We start from the raw sequence: 20,037 nt of genomic DNA, 5'->3' as shown, positions 1-20,037 counted from the left end.
AATAGTTTAATTATATATTGTAGACTTATAGAAAGAGACCTTCTAAAAACGTTAAAATGTATGACTGGCACACGAAACCTTAAATCAGAGTGAATAAATGAAGACTCGGCACAGCACTTCTGAAAGGTTGCCAACCCCTGCTCTAACCAGTTTCTTCTGCTTGTTCAACCCCTGCTACCAATCAGAGACTCGGGGTGGGGGTGAGGGCACAGGCTCACAGAACTGTGGCTGGTTTGTGGGGTTTCACACCTCTCCATCCTGAAATCCCTAACTGGCCGCAGTCAGGTTGTTCCCCACACCAGCTCTTGCCTACAACATCCCTGTGCAACAGAACAACAGGCCAGTGAACACACGTTTGGTAGTTGACCCCTTCAGCCATGTCCGCACACCTGTACAGCCATGCCCCTGAGCTTGGCCTGAGCCTGTTTGCTGAGCCGGGCCCATGGCAGTGCAGTCAACTGAGATCCTTGCAGGTTCCTTGCCTGAGCTGCTGTTCTCAGCACGGATCATTTTTCCCTTTAAATAATAATGGGAATAACAATAAAATCCCATCAGCACTGACACAGCTCTAGGAGAGAAAGCTGTCTTTGTGTAGTGGCTGATTGAATGGCAGCCGTGTTAGCACTGAGCGCGCTGCCACTGCTGCTGTATTCCTGCCTCCAGAATAGTCTCCCTCTGCCCTTTAATTACCCCTTTGGATGGAATATAAAATTCTATTTTGACAGTATTACTGCTCTCCAAATTGCCTTTCTCTTTATGAATTTTATCAGCTGCCACATGTCCTAGCACGCAGGACGAGGAATCAGAGCAGACCTTTCTGCATAAATGGTTTCTAAATACCCCAAATTAATTACATGGATTTCTCCAAGGGAATGGTGAAGCTGCTTTTTATTTTTCAGGCTGTTTGTTTGCTTCTGCTTCTGCTGGGGGTGAAGGGGAGGGCGGGGCCCATGGCATTTCCAGCCTTTCCCCAACACTACCATGACCACCTCTAATAGCAGAGAAGCATTGTGATCATTCAGTACAGGGATTCTCAAACTGTGGTGCGCAGACCTCCGATGGTCCGCGAGCTCCATTCTGGTGGTCCACATATAGTTCCCTCTAAGGTGAGCACCTGGGTAGCTGCACACAAGAGAATGAAGGGTCCCCACCTAATTAGTGGAGGGGGTGGGGGGAATTTGGGACGTGCAGGGTTGTAGCAGCTAGAGAAAGAGGAGACTTTCCCCAGCTCCAAGGCTGCAGCTGCCGAGGAGAGACCACCCTCCTTCCCAGCCTCAGCTCTGTGGCTTGGGAGAGACCACCCTCCTTCCCAGCCCAGCCCCAGCTCAGGGGCTGCCGCAGTGGGGGAGAGAGGGCACATCCATCACATTAGAAAGGTAAGACTAGTAATATTAAAATATGAGTTGTGTGCTTTTATATATAGAACAAAAAACGTTAATTATTATTAAGGGGTTTTTTTATAGCGCTTTTATCCAAAGTGCTTTACTGTAGTTAGCTAATGGTACAAACAATGTTTGGAAAGATTATTAAGTGGTCCACCAAGACCCTCAGCAATTTTCAAGTGGTCCACTACAAAGAAGTTTGAGAACCACTGATCTAGTCTGATCTCCTACAAGATAGAATCATAGAATATCAGGGTTGGAAGGGACCTCAGGAGGTCATCTAGTCCAACCCCCTGCTTAAAGCAGAACCAATTTCCAACTAAATCATTGCAGCCAGGGCTTTGTCAAGCCTGACCTTAAAAACCTCTAAGGAAGGAGATTTCACCACCTCTCTAGGTAACCCATTGCAGTGCTTCACTACCCTGCTAGTGAAGAAGTTTTTCCTAATATCCAACCTAAACCTCCCTCACTGCAATTTGAGACCATTACTCCTTGGTCTGTCATCTGCTACCACTGAGAACAGTCTAGATCCATCCTCTTTGGATCCCCCTATCAGATAGTTGAAAGCTGCTATCAAATCCCCCCTCATTCTTCTTTTCTGCAGACTAAACAATCCCAGTTCCCACAGCCTCTCCTCATAAGTCCTGTGTTCCAGCCCCCTAATCATTTTTGCTGCCCTCCGCTGGACTCTTTCCAATTTTTCCACATCCTTCTTGTAGTGTGGGGTCCAAAACTGGATACAGGAGTCCAGATGAGGCCTCACCAATGTCGAATAGAGGGGAATGATCACGTCTCTCGATCTGCTGGCGATGCTCCTACTTACAGAGCCCAAAATGCCGTTAGCCTTCTTGGCAACAAGGGCACACTGTTGACTGATATCCAGCTTCACATCCACTGTAACCTTTAGTTCTTCTTCGAGTGATTGCTCACATCCATTCCAGTTAGGTGTGCGCGCTGCGCGTGCACGTTCGTCGGAAACTTTTTACCCTAGCAACTCCAGTGGGCCGGCAGGTCGCCCCCTGGAGTGGCGCCGCCATGGCGCCCAATATATATCCCTGCCGGCCCGCCCGCTCCTCAGTTCCTTCTTACCGCCGTGTCGGTCGTTGGAACTGTGGAGCGCGGCATAGCTGTCCTCCACGTCCCTAGCTCTCCTAGTTCTCTATCGTTTATCTATCGTTCAACTCTAGTTTCATTTCCTCCTTCCCGCCCTCCTTCCTCGTCCCTCTTCAGGGACCCCTCTCACGAGCAATTCCTTCGGCAGGAGGTGCAGACGCTCCTCAGCAAAGGAGCTATAGAGGCGGTTCCGGAAAACGAGAAAGGCAAGGGGTTTTATTCCCGCTACTTTCTGATCCCCAAGGCCAAGGGGGGCCTCAGGCCTATCCTCGACCTGCGAGAACTCAACAAATACCTCGTGAAGTTGAAGTTCCGCATGGTATCCCTGGGGACCATTATTCCATCCCTGGATCCGGGAGACTGGTACGCCGCCCTCGACATGCAGGACGCGTATTTCCACATTGCCATCTGGCCACGCCACAGACGCTTTCTCCGCTTCGTTGTGGGGGCTCTTCATTATCAGTTTGCAGTCCTCCCATTCGGCCTGTCCACGGCCCCGAGGGTGTTTACAAAATGCATGGCAGTTGTCGTGGCGCATCTTCGGCGCAACCGTGTCCACGTGTTCCCTTATCTGGACGACTGGTTGATTCGGGGCACGTCGGAACAGCAAGTCAACAGCCATGTCCGCGTGATCACCGGCATGTTTGCAAGTCTGGGCCTCTTGATAAACACAGACAAGTCCACCCTGAGGCCCACGCAGAAGGTGGAATTTATCGGGGCCGTCCTGGACGCCACTGTGGGCAGGGCCTCGCTGCCTCTGCAACGGTTTCAGACCATGGCGGCGATCGTTCAACGTTTGCGGTCAGCCCCATTGACGTCAGTGAGGACATGTCTAACCCTGTTAGGCCACATGGCGGCGTGCACCTTTGTGACCGACTACGCTCGGCTCCACATGAGGCCTCTCCAGCTGTGGCTTATCAGTCATTACAGGCCGGCAAGGCAACCGTTAGACATGTTAGTCACAATCCCCCAGAAGGTCTTAGATTCTCTCGGCTGGTGGTTAGACCAGTCCGTATTATGTGCGGGTCTTCCCTTCCACCCCTCTCAGCCCTCGGTATCCCTGACGACGGATGCCTCAGATCTAGGCTGGGGGGCCCACCTAGGGGCCCTGCGGACACAGGGCCTGTGGTCCCAGGAGGAGGTGGGGCTACACATCAACATGCGGGAGTTGAGAGCGGTCCACCTTGCTTGTCAAGCGTTCTGTCATCAGCTTCAGAGTCGTTGTGTCGCCGTGTTCACGGACAACACGACGACCATGTACTATATCAACAAGCAGGGCGGCACCAGGTCCTCCTCCCTGTGCCACGAGGCGATACGACTCTGGGACTTTTGCGTAGCCCACTCCATTCACCTCAGGGCTTCCTTCCTCCCTGGAGTACGGAACACGCTGGCGGATCGATTGAGCAGATCCTTCCTGTCACACGAGTGGTCCCTTCGCCCGGACGTCGCTCTCTCCATTTTCCGGAGGTGAGGTTATCCCCGGGTGGACCTCTTCGCGTCCAAGGGGAACAGGAAGTGCCAAGCGTTCTGCTCCTTTCAGGGCAGGGAACCGGGGTCGATAGCGGATGCCTTCCTCATCCAGTGGTCGACCCACCTGTACTATGCGTTTCCCCCGTTCCCTCTGGTCCACAAGGTCCTCCTGAAGGTGCGCAGAGACAGGGCTCTCGTGATCATGGTGGCCCCGGCATGGCCCAGGCAGCACTGGTACACCATGCTGCTGGACTTGGCCATAGCCGACCCAGTTCCCCTGCCCCTTCATCCGGACCTGATTACCCAGGACCATGGGACCCTCTGTCACCCAGACCTGCAGTCGCTGCACCTAGCGGCGTGGCTCCTGCGTGGCTGACTGGTTCCGAGCTGCGCTGCTCCACGCCTGTGAGAGAGGTGCTCTTGAGCAGCAGGAAACCGTCCACAAGAGCCACATATTCGGCGAAATGGAAGCGCTTCTCCTGTTGGTGCGTAGAGAGAAATCTCCGCCCTATGGAAGTTTCGATAACCGAAATCTTAGACTACGTTTGGTCCCTCAAAGGGCAAGGTCTGGCCTTATCGTCGTTGCGAGTCCACCTAGCAGCTATCTCCACCTTTCACCCGGGTGCGGACGGTCGCTCCGTTTTTTCTCACCCGACGGTGTCGAGATTCCTTAAAGGGCTGGAACGTTTATTCCCTAACGTCCGTCCCCCTGCTCCAACCTGGGATCTTAACCTGGTGTTGTCCCGGCTCATGGGGCCCCCCTTTGAGCCGTTAGCTACTTGCTCCCTGCTCTGCCTCTCTTGGAAAACTGCCTTTCTAGTGGCTATCACCTCAGCTAGACGGGTGTCGGAGCTCCGAGCTCTTGTGGTAGACCCCCCATATACGGTCTTCCACAAGGACAAGGTGCAGCTGAGACCACACCCTGCTTTTCTGCCCAAGGTGGTCTCAGCCTTCCACGTCAACCAAGAGATTTTCCTTCCGGTTTTTTTCCCAAAACCTCACTCCTCAGGCAGGGAGCAGCAGCTCCACTCGCTGGATGTCCGTAGGGCTCTCGCGTTCTACATAGAGAGGACTAAGCCCTTCCGAAAATCCCCCCAGCTTTTCGTGGCGGTAGCAAATCGTATGAAAGGGCTTCCTATCTCCTCCCAGAGGGTATCCTCTTGGGTTACGTCCTGTATCAGGACCTGTTATGACTTGGCCCATGTCCCTACGGGCCGTGTGACTGCGCATTCTACCAGGGCGCAGGCATCGTCGCTGGCTTTCCTCGCCCGCGTGCCCATCCAGGAAATCTGTCGGGCAGCGACCTGGTCATCGGTCCACACCTTTGCTTCCCACTACGCCCTGGTCCAGCAGTCGAGGGAGGATGCGGCCTTCAGAACTGCAGTGCTCCGTGCCGCGACTTCTCACTCCGACCCCACCGCCTAGGTATGGCTTGGGAGTCACCTAACTGGAATGGATGTGAGCAATCACTCGAAGAAGAAAAGACGGTTACTCACCTTTGTAACTGTTGTTCTTCGAGATGTGTTGCTCACATCCATTCCACACCCGCCCTCCTTCCCCACTGTCGGAGTAGCCGGCAAGAAGGAACTGAGGAGCGGGCGGGCCGGCAGGGATATATATTGGGCGCCATGGCGGCGCCACTCCAGGGGGCGACCTGCCGGCCCACTGGAGTTGCTAGGGTAAAAAGTTTCCGACGAACGTGCACGCGCGGCGCGCACACCTAACTGGAATGGATGTGAGCAACACATCTCGAAGAACAACAGTTACAAAGGTGAGTAACCGTCTTGTCCTTTTCTGCAGAACTGCTGCCTAACCATTCGATCCCTAGTCTGTAGCAGTGCATGGGATTCTTCCATCCTAAGTGCAGGGCTCTGCACTTGTCCTTGTTAACCTCATCAGATATCTTTTGGCCCAATCCTCTAATTAGTCTAGGTCCCTCTGTATCCTGTCCTCCAGATCATTAATGAAGATGTTGAACAAAATCGGCCCCATGACCGACCCTTAGGGCACTCTGCTTGATACCGGCTGCCAACTAGACATGGAGCCATTGATCACTACCCGTTGAGTCCGATGATCTAGCCAGCTTTCTCTCTGCCTTACAGTCCATTCATCCAGCCTTTAACTTGCTGGCAAAAATACTGTGGGAGACTGTATCAAGAGCTTTGCTAAAGTCAAGGAATAACACATCCACTGCTTTCCCCTCATCCACAGACCCAGTTATCTCCTCATAGAAGGCAATTAGGTTAGTCAGGCATGACTTGCCTTTGGTGAATCCATGCTGACTGTTCCTGATCACTTTCCTCTCCTCTGAGTGCTTCAGAATTGATTCCTTGAGGACCTGCTTCATGATTTTTCCAGGGACTGAGGTGAGGCTGACTGGCCTGTAGTTCCCCGGATCCTCCTCCTTCCCTTTTTTAAAGATGGGCACTACATTAGCCTTTTTCCAGTCATCTGGGACCTCCCCCAATCGCCATGAGTTTTCAAAGATAATGGCCAATGCTCTGCAGTCACATCTGCCAGCTCCTTTAGCACCCTTGGTTGCAGCGCATCCAGTCCCATGGATTTTTGCTCATCCAGCTTTTCTAAATAGTCCCGAACCACTTCTTTCTCCGCAGAAGGCTGGTCACCTCCTTCCCATGCTGTGCTGCTGGGAGCTGACCTTGTTCGTGAAGACAGAGGCAAAAAAAAGCATTGAGTACTTGAGCTTTTTCCACATCCTCTGTCACTAGGTTGCCTCCCTCATTCAGTAAGGGGCCCACACTTTCCTTGACTTTCTTCTTGTTGCTAACATACCTGAAGAAACCCTTCTTGTTACTCTTAACATCTCTTGCTAGCTGCAACTCCAAGTGTGATTTGGCCTTCCTGATTTCACTCCTGCATGCCTGAGCAATATTTTTATACTCCTCCCTGGTCATTTATCCAATCTTCCACTTCTGGTAAGCTTTTTTGTGTTTAAGATCAGCAAGGATTTCACTGTTAAGCCAAGCTGGTCACCTGCTATATTTACTATTCTTTCTACACATCGGGATGGTTTGTTCCTGCAACCTCCATAAGGATTCTTTAAAATACAGCCAGCTCTCCTGGACTCCTTTGCTCCTCATGTTATTCTCCCAGGGGATCCCGTCCATCAGTTCCTTGAGGGAGTCAAAGTCTGCTTTTCTGAAGTTCAGGGTCCATACACTGCTGCTCTCCTTTCTTCCTTGTGTCTCTATACTCTCTATAGATTCCTCCCAATGATTCCTGCAAGTGGCTCACTAACTTGTGGTTGAAGTAAAATAATGTTCTTTGGGGCTGTGACATCACAGCCCCTTCTTGGACAAAGCACTGTGATGTCACCAAGCCTCCCCCCGATGATGCATAATGATGTCACCAAGCAGGAGACGTGATGAGCAATGACATCACAACCTCAGTGGCATCTCAGTGCATCATCACAGTGAGGTTGTGATGGTCAGGCAGGAGGAGAGGTGGTAGGCCATGATGTCATACCCCCACTCTGACATCATCAGGGCGGAGATGGTGAAGCAAGTGCTACAATTAACACTGACTCTTAGAAAGAAATAAAGTGCAAAGGGAGGGAGGAAGGGGAAGCTGGACCCATCTGACGGTCATTGTGACGGCTCAGGCATGGGGTTTGTTTTTAAGCTCACGTTTTTCTCTTGGGAACCTCCTTTTGAGCGTTGTTTCCAGGAGCCTGGCCAGTGGGGAGGCAAGGGACTGAACAGCCCCTGTGCGCATTTGGGGTGGGGTGGGCCTGCCAGCCAGGGCTGTGCATAGCACTAACCGGAGCTTTCACATTTTCTTTGCAGGAGGAGGATATTGAATACTACGACTCCAAGGCAGACACGGAATATGTGAGTACAATCCCTGAATCCTCCAATAGTCACAGGTAGGGGGTGGGTCTGGGCTGACGCTCTACTCTGGCTGACCCACTCTGATACCATGCATGGAACCTGCTCCTGTGGCAACTGTTGGCAGGAGCACGGCCTTTTACATGGCAAACTTATCCCAGACAGGGGACATGACCTAGTTCACTTGGGTTCATATCAATACAGGGTGTTTGACTGTTAGGCCTGGGAACTCATGGCAAGTTACTAGCTTTAACAGCTGGACTCATTGCGTGGCAGGGGTGGCTGCGGGGGAACTGCCAGCTAGTCCAGTCCCAGCCTCTCCCAGCAGGGGGTGCTGTAGGGAGTGGGGCAGGTATCAACATGGATAGGGGTCAATGTTATGACTTTGCTGAGGTACTTTTTAGATTTTAATGCCGAAATCTAACAAATTGCTGATTTGATGTGTGTGATAGCCAATATTAGAATGGAATCTAATAGGAGAACCTCTTTTTATCGAGTCTAGGGGGCAGTAGCTTACCACCTTAACACTAGGTTCTTCTTAGATCAACTTTTAACTTGAGCAGTATTTCTCAAATCAGGACACTGGGTTATTCTTAACCAAACAGCAATTTATTAATTCACCGAGAACCACATTAGTATACAACCAGCAGTTCATCACTCAAGTGTAGACGGAACCAATGTTCCAGTTATGTTCTGCACACCTCAATACAGCCTTGCAAGCCGTTGTCACAGAGTACGGTTGAGGCTCAGCAGTTTTACCAAGGAACAATGCAAATTACTAAGATTTTTTATCACATTTGCTTAGGATCATCAGTTCTTTAGTACCTAACAAATTTATCACTCTTCTAACATTTCTCCAAGGAGTAAGAATGTACATGTCTGTAAGGCACTCTTAAGAGTGTGGTCCCTGCTGTATGAATGGATTGAGGATGAGGGACAAGTTTAGAATATCAAAAGCAATGATTTGAAGTTATGGTTCAAATCTCTCTTAGGTCAGTTTGATTGGGTTTATAAAGGAGCGCATGCACAGAGCATGAGTTAAAATCTAAAATATAATTACTTGATGTCTCACTGGAGAGCCTAGACTGAACAAGGTACTCTTCAGTTATTTATGTATACATAAAGGAGGAATACAATCTTTGACATGAAATCTCACCACTTCTTCTTATCTTGTTAAATCTGGGTTGTAAGGAGAGTCCGTTCCTGGTGCAGGAGTATGTTGCAATGCGGGGATTCAGTCAGCTCTGAGGTCCCCTATGGTGACCTCAGATTTATATACCCTAAATCCTTGGCTCATTGGAGGGGGGCACCCTTGGATTTCCATTGGCCCATTGCCACATGAGTGCTCAGATTTCACCCCTTTCAGTTTCTCTGCCTCTTCTGTCGGTATCAAGTAGATGGTGCGGGTGTATGATAAATATCTTCAATCCTTTTCTTATCGGAGGCTTTTTTTTAATTCAGTTCAGTTCAGGGATTTAAGTTCAGTATTAGCCCGTGTTGTTAATTGAAATTTCCTCCTTTTTAAGCAATTTCTTTTAATAATTCCAAGTTATACTGTGCTTAGGTGATTATATCTTTCCACCTTTCTTTTTGTGCCTATGACTCCTCGAGTGCAGCAATCATTCACCAAGGAAACAAACAAAATCCATTCTAAGCCTTTACATTTGGTGGATACTGTCTTTGATTTTATAGAGCATTTCACATTATTTAGGGCTTGCAACAGAACAAGAGGTATTATCCATATATAAAGAGTGAGTTTACCTGATTCACAGAGCAGATAAACATGCAGCTTCTAATTCAGAGTGAAAAACGTATCAACAGGACAAAACAGATTATCCATGGTATATTTGATTTATTAGGAAAACAAATGTATAATTGATAATTTGGGGTGAAAATGTGGTTTGAGTTGCTTAGGGTAACGGGCAGTTTGCCCTATTTGACCTTCAGTCTCACAGCCAGTTATGCATAGTTTGTTTAATTTGCAGCCTCCTCACCCATCTTTGGATCAACTCTGAGGGCACTTGTGCAGTGGCAGTGTTACAGCGCTGGCAGTTAGAGCCCTGCTCACAGAACACTGAAGGGAAACCGCTGTTGTGCATTCACAGTGTCAGCTGCCTGTGCAACAATGTGTTCACACTTGCGGCACTTGCAGTAGTATTCGGAGCAATGCACTCTGGGCAGCTATCCCACAGAGCACTTCTTTCTCTTCTGCTGCTAAGATTTGTGGGAAGGCGGAGGGGGTTGTGTGGCATCCTGGATCCTGTCCCAATGACTTGTGATGCATTGCTTCACGTCCCAGAAATCCCTGTGCTTCCATCCACATTTGGCAACTTTTTTCGACGGTTTGTGTACTGCGCACCCTGCTTCTTCGGGCTGCAGGAATGGATCCTGAACTGCTGACCAGTATGCGGCTTGCTCTGACTAACACGTCACGAGTGGCAGTGGACTTATTCCTTAAACTACAAAGGCAAGAGGAGTGTGACATTGATCTCGCCACGTGTAGTAGCTACGACACGAGCTTGCTTGTGGCATTCACAGAGGCGCTGACCACAGTGGAATGCTGCTTTTGAGTTTGGGAAACAAGCACTGACTGGTGGGATCACATCATCATACATGTATGGGATGACAAGCAGTGGCTGCAGAACTTTTGCATGAGGAAAGCCACATTCATGGGACTGTGTGATGAGCTCGCCCCAGCCCTGCGGCACAAGGACATGAGAATGAGAGCTGTCCTGTCATTGGAGAACCCCTGGTGATTGAACTATGGAAGCTGGCTACTCCAAACTGCCACCAATTGGTTGCTAACCAGTTTGGAGTGGGAAAGTTGATCGTTGGACTTGTGTTGATGCCATTAATATCATTCTGCTCCGAAAGACCATGACTCTGGGCAACGTGAGTGACATTGTGGATGGCTTTGCACAAATGGGCTTCCCTAACTGCAGAGGGGCAATAGATGGCATGCATATTCCAATTCTGGCAGCAGATCACCTACCTACCCAGTACATTAATCGCAAGGGGTATTTCTCAATGCTTCTCCAGGTGCTAGTCGATCACCGTCGGCATTTAACAGACATTAGTGCAGGCTGGTCCGGAAAGGTGCATGACATACACATCTTTCCGAAAACTGGCCTGTTCAGGAAGCTGTAAGCAGGGACTTTCTTCCCAGACCAGAAGATCACCGTAGGGGAAGTCAAAATGCCCATTATGATCCTGGGAGACCCCGCCTACCTCTTAATGCCATGGCTTATGAAGCTATACACGGGGCAACTTGACAGCAGCAAGGAGCGATTCAACAACAGGCTGAGCAAGTGCAGATTGACAGTTGAGTGTGCTTTTGTCTGTTTAAAAGCCCACTGGCGCTGCCTCTGTGGGAAGCTGAACCTGGCCAGTGACAATATTCCTATGCTTATAGCCACGTGCTGTATGCTCCATAATATTTGTGAGGGGAAGGGTGAAAGCTTCACTCAGGGCTGGACAGCAGAGACTCAGCTCCTGGAGGCTGAGTTTGAGCAGCTAGAAACCAGGGTTATTAGAGGGATGCAGTGCGGGGCCATAAGGATCAGGGATGCCTTGAGGCAGCAATTTGAAGCTGAAAGCCACTAATATTTGTTGCTATGCTCAGGAGTGCAGTGCTTGTAATACTAGGAGGTGATTGGTGCAGACGATGCAGTATGTGGGTTTAACATAATTGTATGCTGCTTTGCAGGGCTCTTTCTGCTTTCAGTTAATAGAATAAGGATTTCAAACCAACACAATTATTGTATTAAAAAATAACAACTGGAAGAGAGAGTCAAAACAAAAAGACAATCAACAGTGAGGAGGACAGGGGAAGGGAAGGTCCCAGGAGGAGTAAGGGTCCCGGGGCAGCTAAAGATTTGTGTATGTCCAGGGATCATATCCAACCTTCTCCTCTGGAGTACAATGAAGCGGGTACTGTACTTCAGCAGGGCCAAACTGCAGAGGGATGGGTGTTGAGTGCAGTGAGTAGAGGGAGTCCACAGTGCCGGACTGCGAGGGGGAGAAGTGGAATACCACGGATATAGACTGGAGCCAGGAGGTTGATAAGAGTGTGTTGGCAGTGTCTGGGGGAGGAGCATGGGAAAGAGTTTCGCAACAATGGCTGCAAGGGAGGGCGGGAGCAGAGCAGCTCAGTTTGAAGAGCTGGTATCGCCTGGAGTATGTCCGGGTGGCATTCCATAACTTTAAAAGCCACTCTGTTACTTCATTCTGGCATGCCGCGTTCTCCTTTCAGTCCCTCTTCTCGCTGTCCCACCACTCCTTCAATTCCTGTTTCTCAGTGGTGGAGTGCATCATAACATTACGCAGAAAGTCCTCCTTAGTTCTTCTTGGCCACTTTCTAATTCTGCACAGCTGTTCAGCCACCAATAACAAAGAAGGAGGCTGGGCTCCTAAGGTGGTCTCTGTGAAGTTTAAACACAACATTTTACAGAAGCAGTATTATTTGCAACACAGAGAACACTGATTTAGTGATTTAAAACACATCCAGTACTCACACCACCTGTCACTAACCGGCTGACCCCAGGCAAGCACACATGAGCCTCAAGACCCCCAAAATGGTGAGTAGCCACAAGGGCAGGGTAAATCACTGTTTCTGGACCCTGCTGTACACTGGGCTCATGGCTGTTGGGGAGAGCCAGCACTGTAGGAGGGGCCTGATAATCATTCCTGTCCCCAGACTTTCCACAGGATGTGATCATTATGGAAGATCTCTCGCTGGTGAGGATGAGCAGGGAATCAAGGGACAGTCTTCTCCAAGCCTGCAGCTTCTGTCCTGGCCTCTATGTGGCTCGCCTGTGTGCAGCAGTGGTCCCCCACCCCACCCCCCATGACGGCACAGTGGTGCGGGAGAGTTACCGTTATTCGGGCAAGAAACAAAGCAACTCTGCCGAAGAATCTGCAGCAGCACATTGCCCAGTATCTCCATGAGAGTTTCTGGAGATCTCTGAGGGAGATTCCCGTGAAGTGAGGGAGTCAGTCAACAGCCTGTTCCACTGCTCAGACTAGGCATGTGGGGGGAGACAAGCCTGCAATCCTGCCCCCAACAAGTCACGTCACCAATTCCCAAAATCAGATCCACTTAGCTGGGGCCTCTTCTCCTGTTTGCACTTTGCCAGTCTCCGACATCTGTGACTGGCTAGCCTCCTCCGGGGTAGAAAAGAGCTCCTGGCTGCATGCATCTCTGCCCTCCGAGTCATCCTCTGCCTCAGGGCCCCCTCTCCCGCCACATCCTCATCCAAGATTTCCTCCTCCTGGTTCAGTCCACTCTTGACTGGCATGTATCCGCCAAAGTATCCACAGTTGTCTTAGCAGTGGAGGTGGGGTCATCACCAAGTATCGCATCCAGATCTTTGTAGAACCGGTAGCTTGGGGGTGCAGCATTGGAGCGGCAGTTTGCCTCTAATGCCTTGTGGTAGCGTTCCGCAGCTCCTTCACTTTGACTCTACATTGCAATGTGTCCCGGTCATTGCCCCTTTCTGTCATGCATCGTGAAATCTGTCCATAGGTATCATCATTCCTACAGCTGGAGCGCAACTGAGACTGGATAACCTCCTCTCCCCAAATGCTGATCAGGTCCAGCAACTTGGCATTGCTCCAAGTGGGAGATAGCCTGGTGTGTGGAGTAGGCATGGCCACCTGGAACGATGCGCTGAGACTATTGCTTGCATCACCAAGCAAACAGGAAGGGGACTTTCAAAATTCCAAATGAATTTACAGGGTGGGGATGACGGTTGGTCACCTGAGGGCAGGGCAGTAGAGTTCAAACCGATGACCAGACAGATGAGAACAGGCATTATAGGACACCTCCTGGAGGCCAGTCGCAGCACTGTAATCACCATGGTGTCTACACTGGCACCGCAGCGCTGTAGCCCCTGCGCAGAAAGCTCTACACCTCTCGTCAGGCTGTTTTTTTAAAGCGCTACAACTGCGCAGTTTCTGACACTAAGTGACGTGTACACCTCGGGAGTTACAATGCAAAAAGCTCTTTACTGCGCAGAAACTTGCCAGCATAGACAGGGCCTTAGTATGCAATGGGCTGCTTTGCTAGGAATTAATACAAGATATATCTATGCTCTATACCCCTTACACAGGACTGTGGGGGAGCTCCCAGCTACTCCAGCCTCAGCCTCTCCCATCAGAGAGTGCTGTGGGGCTGGGATGGTGGCACTGGCTATGGGGGGAGCACCCAGCTACTCCAGCCCCAGCCTCTCCCAGTAGAGGGCACTTTAGGGGGCAGGGCAGGAGCACTGACTGGGGGGCTCCCAGTTTCTCCAGTCCATCTTCTCCCATCAGGGGTGCCGTGAGGAGAGAACAGGAGTACTGGCTGGTGGGGGGGAGGCAGCTCTTCCAGCCCCAGCCTCTCCCAGCAGGGGGTGCTGTGGGGCAGGAGTGCTGGCTGTTGGAGCCTGATTAGAAGATGCCTTGGGATCATTAGAATCAGCATAACCCCAGACGTATGACTGTAGCAAGTGCTGTCTCTCTGGCTGAGCCAGCTGGGCTCCCTAGCAGTAACTGGTTACGGTCCCTAAGAGCCAGTGCTATGCTGTTCTGTTACACCAGGCAATTTCTGAGAGGGGCCACTTAGTGCCCAGTGCCATCACCCAGGAAGCAGAACCAGTGTGCAGCGGATGGCTCTGCATTGTAGAGAGGGTGTGCACTGCACACTGCACAGCCCTGCTTGGGGTGGCGGGCACTCCCTGTACAGCTGGTGGGGAGGGCATGGCCTTCCTGTGCTTCCGCCTGCAGAAGACAACTGCTAGGCTACTCCAGCCATTAGGGCACCTCCATCCCACAGCCTGGGGCAGATTCCTCCTCCTCACCCTACAACCCCCAGGTTTATCCCCCAGGCCTAACCCAGCTGCTTGGGCTGGACACTAGGGGATGGCTGCTGGATGTAGGCCCATGCAGAGAGATTCTGTGCTCCAACAGGGATGGGCCGTCAGCTGGAGCCAGTCTCAGGGGGATCCAGGAGCGTGTTCGCTAAGGCAAGCCAGTCTGCTGCCTGGGAAAGTTTCTAAAATTAAAGCTGGTATCTGAAATTCAAATGAAGAGCAAACCTTTAATTAGAGACTGAATCTAATTCTCGACCCCCCTCCCGGCAAAGCCGTCCTGTGATGCTGGCAATCAGTGCTTTAAATATAAACCAGACAGCTTGAATTTCCCAGGGCTCCCAAGGGGGTCGACATGTGCCGGTTACACTTCTTGATGATAGCACTCAGCTAGTGCTTTGTCTGATCAAAACACTTCACAGGCATCACTGCTGCCCTAGCTCACCCCAGAGGTGGCTGCATTTTACTGGCACGTGATATGTTGCCTGGGTATGGGGGTGGTAAAGTACTTTGGCATCCTTCAGGATGAAAAATGCCCTTTAAGCACAAGCCGCTGCTGTTGATTGTTCTCTGAGCCCTGGGCTGGCAGGAAGTAGCTGTTTCTTCATCTGACTGAGCTCCCCTCCCACTTCTAAGACCTGGCTCAGGCACAGTGATGGAAAGAGTTTTTCCTGCTGCTGCCCCTTCCCTCCACAGGGCTGATAAACAGCTGGAGGGGAAAAGCAGTGAAATGTGATCAAGTCAGAATCTTGTGAGCGAAGAACCCCCTGTCGCCCTCCCCAGTTAACCACATTCTGCACCCCTAGGCCTCTGCCAGCCGCTTACACTCCCTAGCCGGAGTGGAAGACAATAGCAGCGGGCAGCAATTATAAATAACATATGAGCGGCCCTGGTTTGGGTGCCCAGGCCTGGTCCCTGATGTCCCACGTGTTCCTTTACACAGAGACAAGCAGCGAAGGACTGGAAGAGCATCCAGGCCTTTGACCCAGAAATTGATTCACAGGATCGGTTTCCCCAGCCTGCAGCTAGGTGTTGAACTGGGAAGGGCTAGGGGGTGGACATGACCATTTAGCAGAGAACAACCCTACCCAGGCACCAAGAAGGAGAAACAGAGTTGAATCCAGAAGGTCCCCATCCCCAAAGTCAATTCACCTTGGAAGGGCCATGTATCTTTGTCTGTGCCCACCTACCTGCAAGAGCAGCGCTGCTGGAGCCGGGCCTCCAGCATGTGGTGTGTGTCAGAAATCCAGAGGGGGCTGCGGGCTCTCCCCCTCTGCATGTGACCTGCGCCGGCCTCGCTGTCTGAGCAAAGCAGTGGCTGCTGCCACTTGCCAGGTGTAGCTGGGGCCGTATTAGCCCTGCTCTTCCCGCCCTCTTCCCTAACCTGGGTGTTGCAGTAAGACACACCCTTCTGCACTGCTCTCCCACCCCCTTGTACACTACTACCTGTAGCCCTCCATCGCTGTGGCTAATGGGGCAAGACGTGCACCTGGGCATAGATAAACAGCACTAACACAGCACTGCAATTGCACCATCAACGGCAAGCCAAGCCGTGTTACAATGGGGGAGGGGAGGTCGCTTCTCGGCTGGGGTCCCAGTGTAGTGCCACTGCAGACAGCGGGGCTGGGTCATTTCACATTAGCTGGGCATCGTATTCCAGCTCTGCAGTACAACATACAAAGCTAAAAATATATGACTTTTCTAAGGTCACTTCCCACCTGAGTAATTGCTGTGGCGCCCGCTGGGTTGGGATGTGAGCTCAGTGGGAGAGGAGGGGTCCCCAGGTGGGTGACTGGGAGGGGAAGCGCCCCATGGTAATCTCTCTGTTAAGATGGCACCCACTCCGTGAAGAAATGTGGGAACCTCTGGGACTTACGAGGCTACAGTCAGGCCTTGTTGGCTGCATGGTGTCTTAGTGGGTGTTGCCTAGACATTTGGTGTGGTTCCAAGATCTGCACCTCAGGGCCAAATCCTGCAGTTCTTCCTTGGCTGTTCCTTCAGGCCGATGTGGGAAGACTCCATTTGAAATCATGGTAGTTTGGCTTGTGTAAAGAGAGAGGAATTAATTTAGGATGTGGCCTGGAGAAATTATTAAAGCTGGTTATCTAAAGGAACCCCCAGATTTGTGAATAAACCAGTCTCTGTGTGAGGTCAGCTTCCTTGTTGGGCATCAACGTTCTCTGGCACCCGTGAAAATATTTGCAACTCCTGCAAGCTGAATGAATTCACACTGCAGTGTGTGATTCGTTCTTCCGTATACTGCTGGTTCAAATCATCCACGCAAGGAGCAGAAACAAATCCACATGGGCAATGGCACATCAAGAATCGTGACCAGCAAATAGTTGAAACAAATAGCTTGCAAAGCACCCATCATCTGAAAAGAATTAATCCAAACTACTGGCTGAGCACTTACAAATACATGCAGGGAAACCAGGGATGGATTATGAGCTGATAAGAAGCCTCAGCTCAGTCTGACGAATAGGATTCAACCACCTCTAGAATTTATACATAGTAGTTGAGTGCCAAACAATGCATCAGATATTCAGATCTAGCTTTCCTGTCACAGAAGCTCTGAAATAACTAGAAAGAACAGTGCTTGAGGGCAAATTCAAAACAGATCCGATCGATTTCTTCAAAGTGCAATCGCTGACAAACCCTCCCCGACACCATCGCCCCCCGCTGACACAGCAACAGGTCACATGGCCTGCTCCTGCTGTCCCAGGAACAGAAAAACTTTAATGAGAGCTACAGGAATGATAAACAGCAGTGACAGATGCAAACAGGTGTGACTTCCTTGGAGGGGAAATATGAGACTTTTATCAGCCCATGGGACTAATCTGAGCAAGGAGAGCAGGGGGCAGGAAGATGCTTTGACAAAACAGAAGATGAGGCATGGGTTGATTACAGTGTAGATGTTCTCTTAGACCTCCCTCCTATTACCAGGCAGGAGTCACTCGGTAGTTATGCAGCAGCAATCTTAGTGCAAGGTAGGCTGCTCCTATGCAAAACGCCAGCAACTTCTGGGTGTTAGCTTTAGGATTAGACATTTATATGTGTAATGAGAACATCCATGGGATTAGAACATATGAGGGATATAAACCCTCGTGCTTCAGGGCATAAACCAGACTCTAGCTGACGAGGGCTAGGAAAGTCTTCGTATGTTTCTGGATTGGGCTTGACACAATATTGACTTTTGAAAAGGCCAGTCTTTACTATAAAAATATTTTCAGTGATCTGCAGTGCTCATGAAGACGACGGTCTCCTGATACTGGCTGGAACCAGGAGTGCCCAAAGCAAGCGCTGTCCAAATTTCCCTCCATGAGATTTCCCTGAAATGAGCTGTAGCCCCCTCTGGCAGCCAAGGGTGTGTCTACTCTGCTTTTAGGAGGTGTGATTGCAGCCCTTGTAGATGTACCTGAGCAAGGTCACAATTAGCTGATGTAACAATAGCAGTGAAGCCACAGCAGAATGGACAGTGACAACTCCTGAGGAGAAACTGATAATTGCTTTACAAAGCATGATGGTTTAGGAAATTGGTCTTGGGTCTAAAATTGTGTGTCATTGAAGGCTTGATTCATCTGTCCCCTGGGTTGTGCGGACAGAAGGCGGGCCTCAGAGGTGGAAAGTCCAATTGGAACATGAATCAAAGCAGTGCAGACTGCCTAGGCTGAACCAACTGATACATAGAGCTCAGCAATATTTTTCAGCAAATAGTAAGTTCCCCCAGAAAATGTTTTTTTTAAAAGTATCAAAAAGTTCGGTCAAGTTAAGCAAATAGTTTTGTCAGGAAAAACACTAGGAAAAATAATAGGATATTTTGGACATTTTCTAAACTAACCATTTCAAATCGATATTTTGTTTAGAAAATGTCCATCCGAATCGCTGTTTGAAAGTTTTCCTTCGACCCAAATGAATTTTTTTGTTTTTGCTTTGTTGCGAACAACCTAAACAAATCAGTATGGTTTTGAAATGAACTTCTGGTTTGGGGGTTGGGGAGGGATTTTGCAGTTCAGCTCTGAAAAATCAATGATTTGTGCACATCCACTGATGCTGCCTACAAAGTAGGTGGGGCCATCTGCAAGAGGGTATGTCCAGAATGCTTGGGAGATGCAGCAGGTTTTTCAAGCAGTCTCCATTGGCTGGGCACCTATGCAGTCCTGCATTCTATGGAATGCCTGGGAGACAGCTGCTTCCCTCTTCCAGGGTGAATTGCCCCTACTAGGGCATCTACTACTGTACACCAGAGGATGCAAATTGTACTAGTGAGGATGAATCAGGCCCTCCATCTCCAGATGGTTGCAAAGCCATTGAGGTCTCCTGAGCCATCAGCAATCGCAGCTTTTTAAAACCTGCAGCTCTCATAACAAAGCAGAAAAGAAAAGGAACCAAATGAAGTTAGCAGTCTGTATCCGTGTCAATGGCAGTGCTCAAATCATTTCCCATTTGAGCTTCTCTCTCTTTCTCTCTCTCTCTCTCTTTTTTTATTATAGCAAAATTGTATGGGCCCTATTGAAAACACTTGTAATTTTCCATGGATGGGACTCTGCCCTATTAGGACTATTACTTCTTCCCAATGAAATCCCTGCTAATTTAATTCCAACCAAATAAAAGACAGAAAAGATGATGAAATAATAATAAAAAAAAGATACCAGGATGCTTGCAATTGAAGTAAATAGCAAACCCGCATTTTTTTCTCTTTTTAGTTCCATTTTTTAGATTTAAATTGAGCACGAGAACTCTCTGAAATGAAGTTAGTTGTAATAGACAATGCCTATTCACTGAAACTGTGACTTCATTCATGAGCCTCATGCCAGATTGAAAGGTGGAGGGAAAATAAAGTTGCATTTCCTATTCATTTTGCCAACACTCCACTATCTTCCTGAACACGTTTTTATTTTTTTCCCCAAACGAATGGGGACTGTCTGAAGGTTCATGCAGGGACCCCAGGACACTCAGAATGTTTACAGAAGTCAAGAACTTTTTGCCTCTTCCCTGAAGTGAAGGATTCAATATTTAGTCCTAGAGAAGTGTTCAGATCAACAAACATTCTCAGCTTGATACTACTGGCGGAAAGGTAGAAAATTAAAATAATTTTCCAGGCATTATGATTATGTTTATGGCAGGGGGCAGTGTTTAAATCAGAACTGAGGCCCAAATCCTACAGGGCAGAGCCATAGCTGCTGTTTATCAGCAAAGCTCCATTGAAATCAATAGAGCTGTGTCCCATGTCGGCCCTGGAGGATCTGGTCCTTTATGCCATAACAACGATGTTAATTTTTTGCCGCTGATCAGTGGCAAGTCATTAATTTCCCAGAGTTATAAAATGGAAGGAAGGCTGTAGGGGACTAGGGAAGACTGTGTCACGGCCTAGCTAGG

At 49.7% G+C, this 20,037-nt stretch overlaps 1 protein-coding gene across 2 annotated transcripts in view; it reads left to right on the top strand.

Annotated features, from left to right (window-relative positions):
- CACNA2D2 (calcium voltage-gated channel auxiliary subunit alpha2delta 2) overlaps positions 1-20,037 on the top strand; it is a 667,269-nt gene that overhangs the window by 454,835 nt on the left and 192,397 nt on the right. For both annotated transcript variants that reach the window (XM_030569197.1, XM_030569196.1), the window contains exon 5: positions 7,772-7,816. In XM_030569197.1, coding sequence (XP_030425057.1) covers positions 7,772-7,816 — 45 coding nt within the window. The remainder of the gene's footprint in view (positions 1-7,771; positions 7,817-20,037) is intronic.

Source organism: Gopherus evgoodei, chromosome 7 (assembly GCF_007399415.2).
Source record: "Gopherus evgoodei ecotype Sinaloan lineage chromosome 7, rGopEvg1_v1.p, whole genome shotgun sequence".
In the NCBI taxonomy this organism is placed as follows: domain Eukaryota; kingdom Metazoa; phylum Chordata; order Testudines; family Testudinidae; genus Gopherus; species Gopherus evgoodei.
The sequence above is the reverse complement of the archived record's forward strand: the minus strand, read 5'-3'. Positions and strand labels throughout refer to the sequence as shown.